The sequence below is a fragment of the Hypomesus transpacificus genome, chromosome 18, assembly GCF_021917145.1.
Source record: "Hypomesus transpacificus isolate Combined female chromosome 18, fHypTra1, whole genome shotgun sequence".
Lineage (NCBI taxonomy): Eukaryota > Metazoa > Chordata > Actinopteri > Osmeriformes > Osmeridae > Hypomesus > Hypomesus transpacificus.
The window spans coordinates 2,290,011-2,309,145 of NC_061077.1; the positions used below are offsets into that span (position 1 = coordinate 2,290,011).

General features: G+C 46.7%; 3 protein-coding genes and 3 non-coding genes across 8 annotated transcripts; 3 read left to right on the top strand and 3 right to left on the bottom strand.

The window, feature by feature from the left end:
• The first annotated feature begins 10,935 nt into the window (after window positions 1-10,935).
• On the top strand, window positions 10,936-14,084 carry fkbpl (FKBP prolyl isomerase like). Its single transcript, XM_047040115.1, has 4 exons — window positions 10,936-11,100; window positions 11,541-11,678; window positions 11,791-12,071; window positions 12,167-14,084. Exons 2-4 carry the CDS (start codon window positions 11,543-11,545, stop codon window positions 12,890-12,892), a joined length of 1,143 nt encoding a protein of 380 aa, XP_046896071.1. The 5' UTR covers window positions 10,936-11,100; window positions 11,541-11,542; the 3' UTR covers window positions 12,893-14,084.
• Window positions 13,604-13,676, bottom strand: trnaf-gaa. Its single transcript has one exon. It is a non-coding gene; the product is annotated as a tRNA-Phe (tRNA).
• Window positions 14,085-14,174: 90 nt separating the features above from the next.
• LOC124480623 (EBP cholestenol delta-isomerase) lies at window positions 14,175-17,135 on the bottom strand. 3 transcript variants are annotated; one of them, XM_047040117.1, is made up of 6 exons: window positions 17,055-17,135; window positions 16,043-16,179; window positions 15,358-15,658; window positions 15,108-15,144; window positions 14,888-15,018; window positions 14,175-14,726 (listed from the first exon to the last, which is right to left on the bottom strand). In XM_047040117.1, the coding sequence occupies exons 3-6, from the start codon at window positions 15,656-15,658 to the stop codon at window positions 14,506-14,508; spliced, it is 690 nt and encodes a 229-aa protein (XP_046896073.1). In that variant the 5' UTR covers window positions 16,043-16,179; window positions 17,055-17,135; the 3' UTR covers window positions 14,175-14,505. The 3 variants fall into 3 exon arrangements, with proteins under 3 accessions (XP_046896073.1, XP_046896075.1, XP_046896076.1); XM_047040119.1 differs by lacking the exon at window positions 17,055-17,135 and adding an exon at window positions 16,821-17,017; XM_047040120.1 differs by lacking the exon at window positions 17,055-17,135 and adding an exon at window positions 16,974-16,990.
• trnah-gug lies at window positions 16,486-16,557 on the bottom strand. Its single transcript has one exon. It is a non-coding gene; the product is annotated as a tRNA-His (tRNA).
• On the top strand, window positions 16,868-16,939 carry trnae-uuc. Its single transcript has one exon. It is a non-coding gene; the product is annotated as a tRNA-Glu (tRNA).
• Window positions 17,136-17,238: 103 nt separating the features above from the next.
• On the top strand, window positions 17,239-18,953 carry ccdc115 (coiled-coil domain containing 115). Its single transcript, XM_047040121.1, has 5 exons — window positions 17,239-17,426; window positions 17,530-17,633; window positions 17,714-17,823; window positions 18,002-18,196; window positions 18,701-18,953. Exons 1-5 carry the CDS (start codon window positions 17,310-17,312, stop codon window positions 18,820-18,822), a joined length of 648 nt encoding a protein of 215 aa, XP_046896077.1. The 5' UTR covers window positions 17,239-17,309; the 3' UTR covers window positions 18,823-18,953.
• Window positions 18,954-19,135: the final 182 nt, after the last annotated feature.

The following is a 19,135-nucleotide window of genomic DNA, read 5'->3' on the forward strand; positions in this document are numbered from 1 at the left end:
CTCTTGCAGCTTTGGCTGCGGCCGAGCCCTGAGTTTTGACTAAGCTCCGACGCTCTGATCTATCGCCTCTCATCCATCTTTACTGGATGAAATCATGGATGCCCTCTCCTCCTTCTCCCTCGCTCCCACCTCCTCGAGCGCAGGACACGTGTCTCTGGGATAACCGAGCAGGTTCAGCCAACTGCCTTCAACAGCCATTGGATAGGGAAGCCGTCAGGGGTTTCATGGCATGACTCGATGAGCCCCTCCTGCCTCACACGCTAACCAAGCGCACACGCATGCATGCAGACGTACGCCGCTAGCATGCCCGCGTGCTCAGACGTACGCCCGCAAAAACCCACACACACAAACACACACACAGTCACACACACACGCAGTGACACACACACACACACACTCATTAAAGTGAGTGAGAGAGAGAAATGAACGGCTCTTTGGATGGTGAACTCCCAGGAGGGAGGTACATCTGGCTCCTGTTAGCCACCAGGGTATAAAAATCAAATGCGGTTGAGTCCCAGACGTGCTTGCACCACACATACACACACACACCAACAACCCACCCACCAGCCACATTCACCACACACACACACATTGTTGGAGGTAAGGTTTTCCATGGTGGTCATCTTCAGACCCACCTCACTCAGTGCTCCGTGGCAACCCTGGTGAACCGAAGAGACGACTAGATCTGGGAAATGTGCTCCCCTCAGCCCAGACACACCGTCACAAGAGCTCCCCAACCCACACCCTCTGGGGTGTCTGGGTGTGATGTGTAGGTGTGTGTCTGGGTGATGTGTGTGTGTGGGTGTACTGCTACCCAGGTTGGCTCCACAGCCCTTCATTTTAGCACCGTCATGTGTTGGTTCCCCTCCACGCACGAGCTGCTACATTTACATGTAGTCATTTAGCAGACGCTCTTATCCAAAACGACTTACAGTAAGTACAGGGACATTCTCCCCGAGGAAAGTAGGGTGAAGTACCTTGCCCAAGGACACAACGTCATTTCGCACGGCCGGGAATCGAACCAGCAACCTTCGGATTACTGGCGCAATTACCTAACCGCTCAGCGACCTGACTCACTGCTGGCCGCGAGTGCGTAGGAGAGCTAACATGCTGAGGCAGTGCAGCCTGGCACAGCAACAGGCTTAGCACGTAAACAGACACTCATGGGGAAACCGGTGACCTCGGACCGCACTGTCTCCGGAGGCCGCACTTCCAAACAAATCCGTCTCAATCTCCGACACATGGCAGCATCGGGCCGCCAACGGAGGCGATGACTCACCGATTTTGCCGTCAGTTCTGGCGATGCTTGAGATGCGGACCGCCGCCAGACGAAGTGTCGGATCAGTGTTCTGTGTACATTGCGGTGACGTGCTGATGCGTTTCATGGTGCTGGGATGCTGTGGTCAGCCAGCGTTGTCCCAGTGACTTTTTCAATGATGAAGAAACTCTGGTGAATTCACTTATTAAAGGATACTATGAAAACCTGATGGATACTGTTCTGGCCAACATATTCTGATTGAACAGATTTGAGTTCAGATTTCCTCGTCTTGCAAACAATGAATGGATGTACTTTTTAAAAACTATTTGTATAATTTTTTTTTACTTATATGTTCCTATTTTAAAGTTAAAGTAGGTTATATTTCTGCTCTAAACGTTTGTTTTACAATGAATTAGCTTCGAGGAAAAGCATCACAGGTGAGACGTGTGGTTTGTGGAGTGAGCAGGTCTTCCTGACAGTACGGTCCAGTCGAACCTCGTCCTGTGTGTTTTCTCTCACTGGAGGAATGTGTGATGGACTCCCAGACCCTGGGTGAGGTCTGTCTCTGCCCTTCAATTTCCTGTGAGGAGGCTGAAGCCCCAACAACTTGGGTGGGACAGACAGGACTCAGCTGGGATTACCAGACCCTCCTGGTGGGGTTCTGTCTGATGTAGTCATATCTGCTCTGCAGACAGGCTGGTTTGTGGCCTAGAGTCTTATTAGAGAGAGGAGTGCCACATAGATGATGACCCAACAGAAGGGGCTGTGTGTAAGAGTGAGCAACAAGGTGTGTGAATTGTGCAAATGTGCATCTTCCATGTTGTTTTGACAGTTTTGGAAGGTGATATTATCTAAAGCTTTCTGACGCAACAGGCAGGGTGATTTAACAGTACCCCAGTCCACCATCTTCACATCGAAGCTCCTGCACTTGCCAGACTGCTGACAGAAACCTGCAAGGAACTGTCCAAATCAAAATGAAAACGTTTTCTTGGTGAAGACCATGAGATTTCAATCCATCTTTCAACAATAGGTGTATTGTGGCGGGTTAGAGGAGGGCAGTAAAAGCTGGCACATCCTCCACAGCCGACTGGCATGGGGTTTGGTCTGTCAGAATGAAATGTTGCCTGGGGTCAGCTCTCTGTAAACTGCACTATCTCTGTGGGAGATGGACGGGCTGCCCTGGATCTCGGGGTGCCTCGGAGCACAGAGACAAACACACACACACAACACACAACACACACACACAGACACACATGCAGGCGCACACACAAATAAATACAGGCACCAAGACATGCAAATACACACAAACGTATATGCACAAACACATACGTATGTGCCAACCAACACATACTGTACACAATCACACAACACACACAAACACACACACACACACAAATAGAAATAATGGGTCAAAAAAGGTATGCCGTTAAGTGCAAATCTGTAGCTGACAAAGTGCAAAAACAACAAGATTCCATGACACTGTTGTCTCCTCTGTTTAGAGCATATCCGTTTCTGTAGTGTGTCTGTGTGAGTGATGTTTTGGCTTTGCTAATTACTGCAACCCAGCAGTTGCACGTCTAGAATTTCCCATTTAACCCCCCCGCCACACACACACACACACTCATGCACACACACACACACACATACACACACACATACACGCGTCTGGCCTACTCGCCATGTGCTCCTAATCCCATAGTCGTAAGGCACTCTTTGGTGGTCTGTCTTCTTAAAGGACCAATCCAAAGCACACTTACTTCAAAACCGGATCACCCTCATGCCCCCTCTCCTTAACCCCTATCTATGTGTCATCTCCCCTTCCATCCATCTTTTCATTTACCCTTCAACCCCTAATCTCTCACAAGTATTTTGCTAATGGGGACTGTGCAGAAGAATAAGCAGAGAGAGAGAGAAAGCAAGAAGAATAAGCAACATAGAGAGAATGAGAAACAGACAAAGAGAGGAGAGAGAGAGAGACGGACAGAGAGAGAAAGAGAGAGAGAGAGAGAGAGAGAGAGAGAGAGAGAGAGAGGGAGAGAGAGAGAGAGAGAGAGAGAGAGGGAGAGAGAGAGACAGAGAGAGAGAGAGAGAGAGAGAGAGAGAGAGAGAGAGAGAGAGAGAGAGAGAGAGAGAGAGAGAGAGAAACAGAGAGAAACAGAGAGAAACAGAGAGAAACAGAGAGAGAGGAAGATGTGTAAGGCATGCCCTGAGAGTACCTGGCCTAGTGGAATGGCCTGTTTTACATGGGCCTTATCTTGCTAGTCCAAACAAGGGTGCAGTGTGACACTTGCACTGAGATGACACGACGGGCTCTCCAAACCAGGGGTCTTGTAAACTCCCACAGACACCCTTATCAGTCCGCAGTCAGTTGGATTTGAAACAGACTCTCTCTTTCTCCCTCTCTTTCTCCTTCTCGACCCTTCTCTCAGAACGCCTGCACTTGCTCTTGCACCCCCTCTTTCTTACTTTTTCTCTTGACCCCCCTCCCCTCTCTCCACACACACACACGCACACACACACCTCCTCCCTCCTATTGCTCTCTCCCCCTCTCTAACTGCCCTGGGCCTCAGTACCAGACTGTGAGCAGAGGAAACATATGGTCACATGGTCACTCGGCTCACAGATCCACCAGAGCGATAGAGGGATGAAAGACCTGGACCGGGTCCTCATTACCTCCGTAGAGCAGCTGTCAGGGATGACACACTGGAGTGGTCAAACCTCAGTGTTATGACGTGCTTGAACAATTACCTACTTGCTGTGTTTTCGGGGCTTGGCATGTCAAATGGGGATCACTGACCGGTTCACTCAGGTTTCACAGGCCGTGACGGAAAGGGTTCTCAAAGCTTTTGACGAGGTGTTTTGCTTTTGAGAACCTTGCTGTGTTGTCCGTGATCGTCTTCAGAGAAGCCAGCGAGAATGAGAGTAAGAAGCGAGAGAGATGGATTGAGGGAAGAGAAAGGTGGAGTGACTGATTGTTAGGCATGGGACCAAATGGGAACCAGAGACTGGGAGATGTCAGAACGTGTGTAGATTTATCCTCCCTGAGCTGCTCCCATGAGTCCTGCCACAGAGGAGGATCGTAGGGGGTGAGATGGGTTTTAACAGAGGAGTACTGGATGAGGAAGAGATGAAGGTGGAAGGAGTGAGAGAATGAGTTGGGGAGAGAGAGAAACAGAGAGAGAGACGGACAGAGAGAGAGAGAGACGGACAGAGAGAGAGAGAGTGAGAGTGAGAGAGAGAGAGAGAGAGAGAGAGAGAGAGAGAGAGAGAGAGAGAGAGAGAGAGAGAGAGAGAGAGACAGAGAGAGAGAGAGAGAGAGGGGGGGGGGGGGGGGGGATCAGCTGGGTCTTATTTAGACCAACCTTTTGTACTCTGAACAGAACCCCTTCAGCACATCTGCCCACCGCATGTGGGTCTTCAATGGGTGGCCCACCCACACCCCTCTTGCACCCTCCATACCCCTCCACCTCTTCTCCTTACCCTCCATACCCCTCTACATCTTCTCCTTACCCTGCATACCCCTTTACCCCCTCTCCCATCCCTCCTAACCCCTCTCTCCTCCACCTCCCACCTTCAGTCCCAACACAAGCCTCTGCCGGACATCAGTAGCTTGTTAGTGACATTCAACTTTGCATCCATGTCCCAAACATCCCACTCTGACAATGCTCGACTGCTCCACTAGGCCAATCCCGGGCAACCTCACATGGACCCATCTATCTGAATGGTTCATCAATTCTCTAATTGGCCCAAAGTCAGGGCGTCATCCCACATCGCTGAGTGAGCGATGGGACAGCAGTGTGAGAAGCCAGCCCTCGGTGTGAGGCCCAGCGCATGTCACGTCTTCTGTCACACTCCAAGCTAACAGAACACAGATCCCAACCCTGCTACCTCTGGCAAGGGCGGGGGCCTGAACTGAGTTACCTCCCTGCCTCTTTCAAAGCTCACGCCTATATAAATCATGGCTGGCCAGGTGGCACAGTCTCTGCTTCTTGACATTTGTTTCTTTTTGTCGGCCACCTCAGCTCTGCCTCGCCCCCCCCCCCAGCCCAACCCTCCCTTTTCCCCGCATGAGTTGACCCGCTGGTCTGGGCTGGGGAGAAGGGGATGAGGAAGGGCGAGCGCGGGGCGTGCCACACGTGTACGGGGTTAGCTCCAAGCTGATACATCCTCCAAGTTTCTCCCCACACCTCACAGACGAGGCCCACCTGAAGCTAGGCCGTAAAATCTTTATGGGTATGTCAACCATGCTTTAACGTCGAGGCTCCCTCATAGGCTGTGATCAAGAAGGCTGCTCTCTCTGATTACTCTGTTAGAGTGTGTACGTGCGTGTCGAGAGTGAGACGGAGAGAGGGGCAGAGAGACAGAGACAGAGAGAAGAGATAGAAACAAAGAGACAGAGAGAGAAACAGGGAGAGACATAGAGAATTGAGAGGGAGAGAGACAGAGAGAGAGAATGTTTTATAACATGGTACGGAAATGAGTCAAGAGTGCAACCAAAAAAAAGGAGACATCCATACAACAGCACTTGTACACCTTGTGTAGCAACTGAGCGGCAACAGTTGGGTGGGTTTGTGTGTGTGTGTGTGTTGAAAATGAACAGTGGCAGACACATGCTCAAACTGTTCAACTGGTCACTAGTGGGTCAAGTGTATTCCCACTGTGTGTGTGTGTGTGTGTGTGCGTGTCAATGGCAAGGGAAGCACATCCAGATGTGCATTACCATGCGTGCGGAGGTCTCAGCCCCCACAGCAGCTCTCTGGTCACACACACACACACTCACACAGATGCATATCCATACACACACACACACACAGACTCTAATTCAAAGCGTCATCGGAGGAACACTTCAGGCACCATGCACAGGAAGCCCTCATTACATGTGTGTGCCGATAAAAGCGGTCTCCCCATTTGCCCCTGGGCTCCTGATAGCCATCTCCTCCCTTCAGTAGGTTCCCACTGAGGCTGTGCAGGTCCGTCACACTAACTGGCCCCCAGGGAAACACCATAATGGAGTTAAGCTTTAGATAAAACAGCTTGTCTTGGTATACAAGTTAGTGCCAGTTGCCGTATTGCTTAAAAACACACGCACGCACGCACACCAACCCACCACACATTTATGAGCTGATTTTATATTCCACAACAATGACAAAGTACTGGTATAGTATCGTGTGTGTTTGTGTGTGTGAGCGTGTGTGCACTTGTGCCTGGTAGAGGCTTTGATGTGTGAGGCCCTTTCGATCACCCTTTAGCACATTTTGTTGTAGAACTTGAGGAGTCTGTTTTGTGCACTTCCAAACTCCACATCTGTGTCCACCAGAACACCTCACACACCAGAGCACAGTTAGACGATGCCAAACAGACTTTTTGGCCCAAAACACCACAGCCCCCCTTCCCCGTACACTGTAAGCACCACACCACATTCGTTTTAACAAATGATTTAACATTTTCAAACCTGAGATAGAATTGATGCCCAACGTGGTAGAGTAGAGTTCTTCAGTTACGTGGGAGCGTCACTCTAGTTGAAACTGCTCCTCTTGAACTCCTTTTTGACTCCTCAGTAACAGACTGTCATGTTGGGTCTGTGTGGATTGTCCAATGATCTGTAGTTGTACAGTACAGGGTGATCTTCCATGTATTTGTCGAATCTTGCCTTGAAACTGTTGACTGTGGACGCTGTGACCACCTCTTCAGGTAATGTGTTCCACCAGGGTATCACTCTGTTTCCAAAGAAGGCCTGTCTCTTGTTGCTATTTCTCCTTGTCCTTGTTAGACGTAGACTACGTCCCCTCGTTTTCCCTTCTCTCTTTACCTCAGGTGGTGGTGGTAGTACAACATCCTTCCTGTCACAAGCTTGACCTCTCATGTTGGAAGGGGCTTGACAATCTGAGTAAGCAAAAAAGGTGTTAGGGAGTCAGATGGCTGAGCGGTGAGGGAGTCGGGCTAGAAATCAGAAGGTTGCCGGATCGATTCCCCGCCGTGTCAAATGACGTTGTGTCCTTGGGCAAGGCACTCCACCCTACTTGCCTCGGGGGCAATGTCCCTGTACTTACTGTAAGTCGCTCTGGATAAGAGCGTCTGCTAAATGACTAAATGTAAATGTAAGCAGGAGGCTTGATGGTTGATGGGGGGTTACTGAGGGCATTCTCCAAACAGGTCCAAAGTTACACCCTGGGCCTCCCCCCTCCTCCCCATCCTCCCATCATGTCAGTGGCATTAGATAATCACCTTGAGAATCACGCCTGATCCAGTCTGAATCGGAAACCGGATCAAGACCTGAATTAATCAACTTCCATTGACAGACATGTTAAAGATGGCATACTATGTCAAAGACTATTAGGTGATTACATGTTATATCATGACCCCATCGTACGTCTGTGTAGCTGTATATCATAATGTTATTTATATGAATTTAAATGCAAAGCAAAGCGCTTCACAAATCTTGAATGTTGGTGTTCCTTTTCATTGATGCACTTGGCTGAAGGCCAAATTTAAATCTATGTATATTTATTTATATTATGAACTCTCTGCAGTCACCATGTAAAACACACACACACAGACCATGGCTGCTCAGCTTACCAGGGATAAACACCTCGCAGTGCAGCCCGACTCGTTTATTGCCTCTGAAGAAGGAACTTTGTGTGTGTGTGTGTGTGTGTGAGAGCGTGTTTTTAGGGGTGTCTCATGGATGATAAGGGATTACATGGTGAGGTGACTAGCCTTTTTTGAGGCAAAACAAACCCAAACCCATAACTTGGACGTAGAGACACACATCACACACAAGCTCAGACCAAAACACAGCTGGGATTCATAGTCAGGTAGGACAGGTCCTGTCCCTCAGATGAACAAAACAATTACTGTCACCTGTCCCCAAAGCTCAAACCCTCCATAATTCTCTACTCTCAACATTTACATTTTTGAATCACTCCTTGATCTCCATCATTTCTTATTTGCTAAATTCCTTTCTCCCCCCCCCCCCTATCTCTCTCTCTCTCTCTCTATCTCTCTCTCTCCCCCCCCCCCTCTCTCTCTCTCTCTCTCTCCCCCCCCCCCTCTCTCTCTCTATCTCTCTCTCTCTGTAAACAGTGGGCTGTGATGATAGTTTCGGCACTGGGATTGACATTCCCGGTTAGTTCCGCTGAGTGATCCGGCTGGTGGTCGACCGTCTTCATCCCCGTGGGAGGAGCCCCTCCGCCCGAGAAACCGCCAACAAGTGTCCTGAAGAGAAGAGAGAGAGGTTGGAGGAAACACAGGACAACCCCGAATCAAATCCCCTGAACTTGACAACCTGACAAACTGCGGACGTCACAGCTGTTGATGAACAGTTCTGTGCGTACCGAAGCATACAGCATGACATAATATGGTGATGCAACACAGCTGAGGGTGCATACCTCTACCTTCCCACCCCTCCCCTCTCCTGCCTGTACCCCATCACCCCTGCACTCCATACCACCCCTCCCTGCCTGTACCCCCATCTTCCTTACACTCTCTTCCTCCCCTGCCCATCCCCCTACTCTCTCGCACTCTCCTCCTCTTCCTCTCTTCTCACTTGCTTGTGGCGGCCACAATCATCATCACTATTTCCCTCTTTCACCCCTCTCCCCCCTCCTCCCCCCCCACTGCCTCACCTGTCTCTCCCTCAACTCCCCAAATGACGCAGGCCGAGCCCCAGAGTGAGCTTCGTTGAGGCCGTACCAAACCCCTACAGCAGGGGTTAGTCCTGGTGAGTAGGGTTAGGGCTCCTCGCCAGGCCCGCTCCTGGCTGCTCCTCACACCCCTCTGACGAACATGGATTGTCCCAAAGGTTCCGGGATGCGTGGTTCTGATCATACCCACAGGGATATTACACAAGAGGCCAGCAGGGGAGACGGGGGGAGCCAAGTGGGAGGTTGAGAAGGTTGTGGATGAGAGTGAAATCGTAGGGGTGTGTGTATGTGCGCGTGTGTGTGCGTGAGACAGTGTATGAGGAGAGAGCTTTGTTGACCAGAATTATAAAGTGTGTTTGGGTAATCAACACTGTATGCACCCAACTTAGCTCTCTCTCTCTCACACACACACACACACACATACGTTGTGTATATCTATCCTGGTCAATTCAGTCCCCTTCAAAATCCTAACTCTAACCTTACCCCAAAACCTAACCTGAACCCTAAACCTAAGCCTAACTCCATCTCTTAACTCTAACCATAAAGATATCCCTAACTCCTAACCCCAACCCTTAATGCAATTTGAACCCTAAAGCCTCGAAACCCCCCTCGAAATAGTACACACACACTTAAGTTTAGCACACAGTTTGGAGTTTAGCTTTTCCAAGCTGAATTTGTTCTGGAACATTAAAGTACACTAAGGAAAGGCTGACCTTCAACTCCCCTCCCCTCTCTGGATGAAGACATCTCTCCCCCTTTATACAGTGTGTCTCTCTGTGTGTGTATGTGTGTGTATGTGTATGTGTGTGTGTGTGTAGGGTGGGCGAGAGTCTGTTTAGAAATAGGATGTGAGGCCAATGCAAATGAATACAAACACACTGCTACACAAGTCAGCATTACTGGGGAAAGAGAGACACCTGCTGGCCATGCAGTGAGTGCGGCAGATGACCAAGAACTAAAAAGGCACAGTTCTTACAGTATATCGGAATATGACCGATTTCCCATAAGATTATCACAAGCCTCTTTGCAAATATACTTTATGGATGGCAGGAAGGCGGGATTAGGAGGCGCTGGATGGTGGAGAAGAAGATGGAAACGATGGAAAGAAAAACAGTGGAGGTAGTGGAGAGATAAGACAATAATGGCTGGAATGAACCCACCCCACTCATATTGACCTTGCTGTTAAGACACCTCTCATGTGGTTGTTCTGACATGATGATCCTCAGGATGGCAGCTACACTGTGATGTGGCTGCTGTAGATACTCCTTCACCTTCCTCGCTTCCTAGGACTGAAGCCCAGAAGGGCATTACAGAATTACCTCCATGTCTGTTTCTTATCACTGTATGCAGCCAACATAGCCATGAGTCCCCCTACAGAGAGAAACTCATAGAGTTTACATTAGTATTATCACAGTCTAGGCGTACTGGTGCACCAGCCAAAGCATTAGCTGTATGACATCCCTAGTAAACATTGACATTACTTTATAGTGTGATAGACAAACGTATAGGCTAATGGTTTGTAGTGAAGTTGATAATGTTAGTGCTTGTGGAGGTGACCACCCCACAGTCGTATTAGTGCTTCTCTTGTGTCTGTTAACGCTCCTGTATGCACACACTACACACACACACCTACACACACACACACACTCACACACTTGCTCTGACAGTGAAAACTCCTCTAAGTCAGATACAGTCTAATCCTCGCTGACAGACCGGCTTAGCACCAGCAGGCCTGCGGAAGATGACGAGTTCACATGAGAGTGACACACACACAAACCCGCACACACATGAATACATTTGTAAGACTGTTTGTACAATATGCACTTATAAGCATGATGGCCAAAAATCTTAACTAAGGGAGTTGTCACTGAAACAAATGGATTAGTTAATTAAATAGATTTTTCTCCTCAATTAAATGAATTTACAGTTGCAAGAAAATGTAAGTAAGTACCTGACATTATGTCAAACTATAACTCGAAATGATTTTTTCCCCCCTGTGTTTATCCCCATAGACTGTATAAAGATGGTTTATCCCAATAAAACTAAAAGGAGGCTTTCTCATACTGACTGTACGCTAGGATTTGTTTTATGCGAATGTCGTCACTTCCACGATAACACGGAAGTTGACGGAACTATGTACATTGCGGCTCACGGTGAGCGCTGGCCAGCTGCGTGTTCTTCATTGCAAGGATTTTACAGGTGAAGAGTTGTACTGTCTAGGCTAGATTATTAAAATGCATTACAAATTATTTTGGCTTTTGCGGTCATCATGTCTACTAGGACTATTATCACATTACAAAGCGTGCAGTGCTAGCTAACGCGCAAGCTAAGGTGCTATTGTGTAGCTAGTTGGCTACTGTAATCACGGACACTATCAAATTAGTGTCCGTGATTACAGTACTTACCGACTACCAGTAAGTTAATTAACGATTTAAACAAACAAAAAAAGTGTTACTTGTACTATGTTACGTAACCTAGGTAGTTCCTTTTAACGTATATCATCGGTTTTTGTCAGTGGTAGCACTTTAAGTTAGCTACTAGCTACTCCAAGTTGACACAACACACCACTGTTGGCAAGTTGCAGGGCTAATACATTACATTTTCTACTAATCACATCGACCCTCCACTCTTTTTTCAAGTGATGAAGCCTGCCATAGCAGAGACGTCGGGAAATAGCCCCTCCTCTTGGGTGTGTGTGTGTCCCAGAGGCCTTAGGGAGGTTCAGTGCAGGCACATAGAGCAGGGAAGAGAGTCTGGTCACACTGGAGGAGATGGGGGTAAGATACTTCTCCTTCTCACTACTTAACACTACTACCTCTTTATATTTGGATGTATTTTACTCAAACCTAACCGTAACCTGTTAGGACAATCATAATTTGTCTTTTTCAGCTTTATCATCAAGTGACTGCCCACGGTTGGGTTCTTTATGTCAGGTGAGAGTCCGACTCAAAGAGGGTCCGGAAATGGGTCAGCTGGACGCGAGCCTGTCGGTCACACCTGACCAGCCAATCACAGAGCTGACTGGGACACAGCCAACACCATTCCCACGTGCTCTAGACTCTGTCCTGCAGCTCCCGCTGGGTGATTGGACGGTGCTGCGACTCGGGGACGGTCAGTGTGACATCACAGAGAGCTGCCTGGAGGGGATGACAGCTAGAGGCATGTGTGAGGTAAACCAAAACATCCAAATACATAAACAGACAACACCGGTCTAATGGTCGAAATCTAAAGCGTGCAACATTTGTATCCTCTTCCCCCACTCTAGATATTACTGACCCCAGTGAGACACGGTTCCACAGCCAGCGCTGACTTGGTGCCTTGCCCTGGAACCGAGGATGCAGAAGGAGAGAACGCCACAGACCAGCCTCTGAGCGCCCTCGTCGAGCTGCATTCATTCACGCCAGGCAGGGAATCCTGGGAAGTCCCCCCAGGTGAGAAGTGGAGCTGGCTGAGGTCGCACAAGGAGCGTGGAGGAGCCCGCTTCAGGAGCGGCGACGTGTGGGGGGCCGCAGACAGTTACAGCCGTGCGCTCAAACTCCTCATCAGCCTCCAGCAACACACGCGGGAGACGAGCGGAGGGATGGAGGACATAGAGGAGGAGGAGGAGGAGGAAGACCAGCAGACAGGCGATGCCACACAGCAGCCGCCCTCAAAAGCCCCTCTCCCCTCAATGAGGGAGCACAGAAGCGTCAAAGCGGAGCTCCACTCTAACCTCTCTCTGTGCCAGCTCAAACTGCACCTACCCGAGAGAGCCAGGACCAATGCTGCTAAGGCCGTTCTGCTGGAGCCTGGCGGGGCCAAGGCCTGGTACCGGCTGGGCCAAGCCTGCCTGGAAGTGTCTGATCTGGGGGAGGCCAGGAGGGCTTTTCAGAGGCTGCTGGAGCTGCAGCCGGACTCATCCACTGCTCAGAAAGGACTCAGAGAAGTGGGGAACAGAGAGAGGGAGACAAACAGCCAGTTAGGACAGAGACTCAGTAAAATGTTCAGCTGAGTTTGGACTGAGATCGAGCAGGTGTTGGAATCTAGCTCTGGAAGTCTGTAACGTCTCATCAGCTCAAAATTGCTTGTAAAAGCATTGGTGTTACTGGTGCTGTATTGCTTGACCACCTTTATAACTGTCAAGTGCACTTAAGGAATATTTATTTTCTGAATGTAAGTCTTATGTAGGCCACATTTTATAGTAGCCTAGCTATATGAGAGACATCAACATTAATGATGAATGGTCAACTGAAGATTTGAATTTTGGATTTCAAAATAAATGCTTACAATGAATCCCAGCATGTAAAGCGCAATTACCCCCAATCCTTTTTCCAAAATAATGAATTGTCAAGATGATTGAAATAAAAATCGTATTTTTAATTGAAAAATGTTTGTTAAAATTCTGCTGACGAAAAGATGGTCGCTCGAATCCACCCATATGTTTTTCCATGCATCTGATATATGGTATGTATTTATACCATAACTTTAACAATGGCAGTAATACATTTGATTCATTTTATCACTGACTTTAATGAACCATCCATTGACTTTAAACATGCTATTCTGTGTTAAAGGCGCTAAATTGCATTGTCTCCTTGGGAATCAGTTGTAAAGTAATGAATTATACAAGGACGACAACGACTGCATACACCAGTGCCTTACTCAGCACTCGTCAGTCATGAAGTTCTAAATGTATATACAATTCAATGTATAGGGACCAAAATGCCGAAACCCGGGATCGAACCAGGGACCTTCAGATCTTCAGTCTAACGCTCTCCCAACTGAGCTATTTCGGCATGAATACATCGGCATGTTACTTTGGTATAAAAAGTTTTTTTTTTTTCAGTTCTTAAATTGGGTAAATCCAAGGAAAAATAAACTACCCACATACACATGTGTACGCAAAAATAAGCCTTCCCATTTTCTGGAATAAAAAACAAAAAAGGTTTATCTAGGACTTTGCAGTTGTCCAGTTGTTCATTACTTAGTTGTAATGTTTTTACAAAATCTGAAACAAGCCAGTAAGTTGTTACACTGTCATTACACAGTTGTTACACTGTCATTACACAGTATGATGTTGTCATTACACTGTTATGTTATTATTACACTGTTAGTAAGTTTGGTATTGCACTGTTGTTACACTGTTATTACACAGTTAACTGAGTATCTGTACTTCTACTTGAGTGGATGTGTGTACTTTTGCCATCTCTACCAGTAAAAAATATTGACCTCAAAAATATTTGGTGCCTTACAAACTTAAGGCATATTTATTGTCTTGTACTTTCAGTAAAAAAGGTATACAAGTGTTTTGGACTTCATATTGTGCAATCTCAGACTGTAGTTCTCCCATGTTGGAGTGAGTTAACAAAAGCCACATCATGACATATTACATGAAGAAAGGTTCAGACAGACAAGAATTGTACTGCACAATGACAAAAACCATACATTACTAATACCAAAAGTGTAGACCACATTTTTTTCAAAACAGTTTATTTCGACATTCAAACTTCCCTGGTTCCAACAGTATTAAAGTAGACACTCTCCCATATCCCAATTTTCCCTCTCTCCCCCTTCTCTCCCCCCTCCCTCCCTCTGGAATGACGTCTCAAACTCTCGTTCCTCTCCTCACTTCCTCTTCTTCTTCTGGGCCCCCCTGGAGTCTGTGTGAATCTGGGCAGACGACAGCTGTCTCCAGGAGTCTGTGATGAGAAGCAGAGGGATGATGATCCACAGTATGTTCATGAAGACAAAGTAGAACCAGAAGTAGATGGGGTGTCCGAGCTCGCTGTGGGCGTAGCCGTCCCTGTGCTCCGTGTAGAAGTAGAGAACCGCTCCGTATAGCTGGCCTGGAGGCAGAGATCAGGGTTAGAGAACACTGCACCCATGAGAGAGACACCAGAACACTGATGGAGTCCAGAGACAACGGTAGCTGGTGACTGTGTGTACATCTCAGACCACAATACAAATGTATGGAAGGCAGCTGACATTGAGTTTGCAAAAAACGTACCCAGTGAGACGATGAGCTGCAGGATGAATCTGTAAGGCCTGTTGGTCAGGAAGGCAAACACAGTCCAGAAGCTGAGTGGGCCCCACAACCAAGCGGTCACTGTCTCCATGCACACCGTAAAGTTATCCGCTCTGGAGAGAGAGGGGGTTGATACTGTATCATTGAGGCTGAATTTAAGATTCACTTCTGGTCTAGGTGCTGTAAAAACAAAGTGCCTTACATTACGTATCGACTGTCACCCTTGGAGTACTCTTTCCCTGTTGACCCGAAAAAAGGACAAGATCATTGGTCACATGATTTCTGTTGTTCGGATCAATCTTTCAGTTAGACAGTGTTATAGTAGTTTACAAATGAAGTCCCCAACCGTAACCCTAATGGATGAAAAGAAGCGTACGCTCAATGAATAAACGTAAATGAAAACGACAAGCTGTGCTAATGCATTGTCACGGCGTCTCCATGGTCACACTCACACAGCTGAGACAGGAAGCTCTGGTCGGCAGGGATGATGTCATAGTAGAGGGAGAACCAGCCCTCTATGACGCCATGAATGAAGCCGCACACGGCAAACCAGCACAGGGCCAGACGGCGTCCGACCCCCAGCCTGCCCCCGGCCCCCTGCCGTCCAGTTATCAGCCAGGTAGCGACCAGGAAGGCCCCCGATACAGAGAAAAGGAACACCAGGATCTCGGACATGGAACGGTCATTGGCCACGTAGTGTGGGATGGAGAGGTCCCGTGGCCAATAGGGATGGGGAACCCGTGTTTCCATCATCTGTCAGAGACAGAGACAGAGCACTGATAAAAGGAACTACAAAAAGTACTTTTGGTGACAAAACTACGAGTTAAACAGTGTAAGAACAAATACCATGACAGTTTTTAAATGTATTTCACCTGTCATTAAGGCTATTAATCTATTGTAAGGATGTACTGAGGTAACAACTTAATTAGAATTACATTAGAATTAGCCTATATTAATCATTATTTTAACAACTTTTGCCATTCGTTTCTTATAACCACTGCTTATCTGCGGGACCAGGGCGAATCATAATACCGAAGTGAGCATTTTTTATGTGCATTTTAAACAGATACAAACACAGACGCACAGCAGTCTGATTTGCTAACTAAATGAATGGAGTTTGTTCAATTACGCACTTACCTTGGAAGCAGCTTGGAAATGGGTGCTGGTCACGCTGTTTTAGAAATGTAAAATAGATAGATATTCCTTGAGTAAGAATATTTTGCCCCGACGTTCAAAGAACAATTTCAACACTGTCGGACGTTGAGATCCATTGGCTGTAGATGAAAAAGAGGCAGGCACAAATGATAACACAGGCCTATCAGATACCAAACTGTACATCCAGAATAACACACGTGAGACCGTTCAACTCGTTGATTGGTCATTCATGTCGGAACATGGATGTGGTGACGAGCAGTATCTCTACAATATCAGATCCAGTACGAGTTGTAAACGAACGATACCTTATCAACTATTGGCATCAACCAATGTAATAACCAACAGACACGTGTACTGTAAAACATTACACTTCCCTAATAACCAAAACAAATGCGAACCCTTTTGCCGTGTCAGGGATACATCCCTGCCGTGACCCGGATTCGAACCGGGGTTGCTGCGGCCACAACGCAGAGTACTAACCACTATACGATCACGGCAACCTACTGAAAGTTCTGCACTACGCGTTGAAAGTAGACCTTAAATATATTGTCGTCCAACCGGTTTATTTTGCAACATAAAAGTATTATAAGGTGAGGAATAAAAGTCAGGAATTTAATAAGATGTTACAACAGACTACATTGCAAAAGACCTGCATAAATGCAGGCACACATTGGTTCATGCCTTTTGGTTATCTGATAAAACAATTGTAGCAACAGCTTTCCATCAACACCAACCTAAAATTAAAATTATTGCACTTTACCAATGACTAGATATTGATAGACTGGTCTCACAACAAAATTAGCAAAGTCCCATATGGTCTAGCGGTTAGGATTCCTGGTTTTCACCCAGGCGGCCCGGGTTCGACTCCCGGTATGGGAACTACACTTTTTATGAATAATTAACAATGTCTTACAATTGCCTAGCTGCAATACGATGCTAAAACAATGTTGTCATTTCATTCCAATAGTATGAACCTGCAGGCACTGAGCTTTACCTAGCGTGATCTTGGATCTACGGAAGAACGAGGAAGCAGCAGCTTGGGTTGGCTAAACTATAGGTCAGGTGGTGTCTGTCACATGTCGATGCGGAACTGAAATAAGAGGAAGGGAAAAGCTTTGTAAACATTACTAAAGAAGCATACATTGCTGTCTATATCAATTAAACTGAAAGCGATAGACGTTTGTTCATCTAAGGATTACATTGCATGTTCTGCTATTTCGCTGTTTGGGACTGAGAGGACGAAAAGAAGATGGGGCTTTCTGACTCACAAACATCTTTACAGTTGGATGAGGTTTTGCTTACATTTATGGACCAGCTAGAGGAACTGGAGGAGAAACGAGGCAGATTGAACTCACTCATTGAGCAGGTTTGGGTTTCAGCAAAAAAGCACAACACAACAATGTCCGAACTGTCCGAATATATGTAGGCTAGAAAGACCGCACACTCAATGTCGTTTGTGTGCTCTCTAGGGATGGTTTTCCATGTCGCAAGCGCGTTATTCCATGGGCAACAAACAGGTTTCGGCTCTTCAGTATGGGAGCGACATGGAGCCGCTAGTCCGTGTGCATGCAAGGTAAGAAGTTGCTTTGATTTGTACGTAATGCTAATATAGATTTTCTAAATTTGCTGCCTGACTTGAATCGTGTGCTACAGAACCCTGACGAATGGTGATACTGAGTTTCACACGGAGAGAATTACGCGGACGTGCGATGACAACGAAAAAGACTCCAAGCCAGTGGAAGATATAGGACCTAAAGAGCAAGGTTGTCATATATTGTATCGACGTTATTTAAAAAAAGAAAATAACTACTTAATAACAATTTGAAGGACGGGATTAAGAAATAATAATAATCCAATTGTAGGCCTATTTGCTTTGAGTTTGTTTCACTCAATAACTCCCATGTTATTTCCAGCTCTTTCTTAAATATTGATGTTCACCAGGTGTGAGGAGAAGAACTAAAGCTAAAAAGGACGGTGCAGAATATGATGTGGATGAAAAGCCTTCGTCGAAAACGGAGAATGCTCCTGTTGATTTCTCATCCAAAGCAACTAAATCCGAGCAACAAGACCCACTGAAATGGTTTGGGATTCTTGTGCCCCAGTCTCTGAAACAAGCTCAGTCTTCTTTCAAACAAGGTTTGTTAGTGTTTTTTCTAAAAAAGATTATGAAAATTAAAAGATGATGAATTCAACGACGTGTTTCAGTGCCTCTGATTGTATAAAACGATACATTTTTACTTTATGTAGATTTCAACGTGAAGCTTCACGGCAAGCTGTTCAACATATAGCTAGGCCTTATGGTAGCAGTGAGGCCACGTGAAAGAGGGGCGACTAGTGAAGCTCTTAGCTTACTGGTGTAACTTTCTCCTCATGAAATTAAACATTGTCATACATTGTGCTAAATTGTGTGTTATGTGGACCAGGCCTACCTTGGAGGTTTACACAATGTAGTCGACGGGCTGGCAAAATTCATCACTGAAACAGTCACACAATAACAAGAAAACACAAATCTCATTTAGTGCACAAACGAAAGATGCAGCCATTTCTGTCACTCACTCATTCACTCACTCATTCACTCACTCACTCATTCACTCACTCACTCACTCTGTGTCTTTCTGTCTTTTTCTCTCTCAAATATAGGGATCGAGCTTTCCGCAGAGATTGCTGCTCTCCAGAGTGAAGTCCTGAGGACCAGAAGACAGTTGCAGCAACTCCTGAAAAACAAACAAAGTTTACCGGAAAAAACAGATGCAACCACATAAGACTAAATGCTATAGACTGATTTAGATTCCAATCTCGTACTTTATGGTCAAAGTTGTAAATGTAACCTATTAAAATATTTCGTGTATATGTATACATGTTTTTAGATGAAGATGCATTCCGACTTTTTAGTTGAAGATGCATTCCGACTTTCTGTGCTTCTTGCAAAGTCAGTGACATCCGGAAATGGGTTCAATCATAGGCTTGATAAATCATATGGGCACCTACAATATAAGCTTACCTATGGTACAACGGCATAGAGGGCAAGTGCAGTTAGATTTTGCAGATCATGTCGATAGCATCCCAGATTCCCAG

Coding starts and splice junctions, on each gene's coding strand:
- fkbpl (XM_047040115.1), top strand. CDS start 11,543: ATGAAGCCTGCCATAGCAGAGACGTCGGGAAATAGCCCCTCCTCTTGG. Junction 11,679..11,790: donor TCACACTGGAGGAGATGGGG/GTAAGATACTTC, acceptor TGTCTTTTTCAG/CTTTATCATCAAGTGACTGC. Junction 12,072..12,166: donor CAGCTAGAGGCATGTGTGAG/GTAAACCAAAAC, acceptor CCCCCACTCTAG/ATATTACTGACCCCAGTGAG.
- LOC124480623 (XM_047040117.1), bottom strand. CDS start 15,658: ATGATGGAAACACGGGTTCCCCATCCCTATTGGCCACGGGACCTCTCC. Junction 15,145..15,357: donor GAGCTTCCTGTCTCAGCTGT/GTGAGTGTGACC, acceptor TCGGGTCAACAG/GGAAAGAGTACTCCAAGGGT. Junction 15,019..15,107: donor GGTGACAGTCGATACGTAAT/GTAAGGCACTTT, acceptor CTCTCTCTCCAG/AGCGGATAACTTTACGGTGT.
- ccdc115 (XM_047040121.1), top strand. CDS start 17,310: ATGGGGCTTTCTGACTCACAAACATCTTTACAGTTGGATGAGGTTTTG. Junction 17,427..17,529: donor TGAACTCACTCATTGAGCAG/GTTTGGGTTTCA, acceptor TGTGCTCTCTAG/GGATGGTTTTCCATGTCGCA. Junction 18,197..18,700: donor TCAGTCTTCTTTCAAACAAG/GTTTGTTAGTGT, acceptor TCTCAAATATAG/GGATCGAGCTTTCCGCAGAG.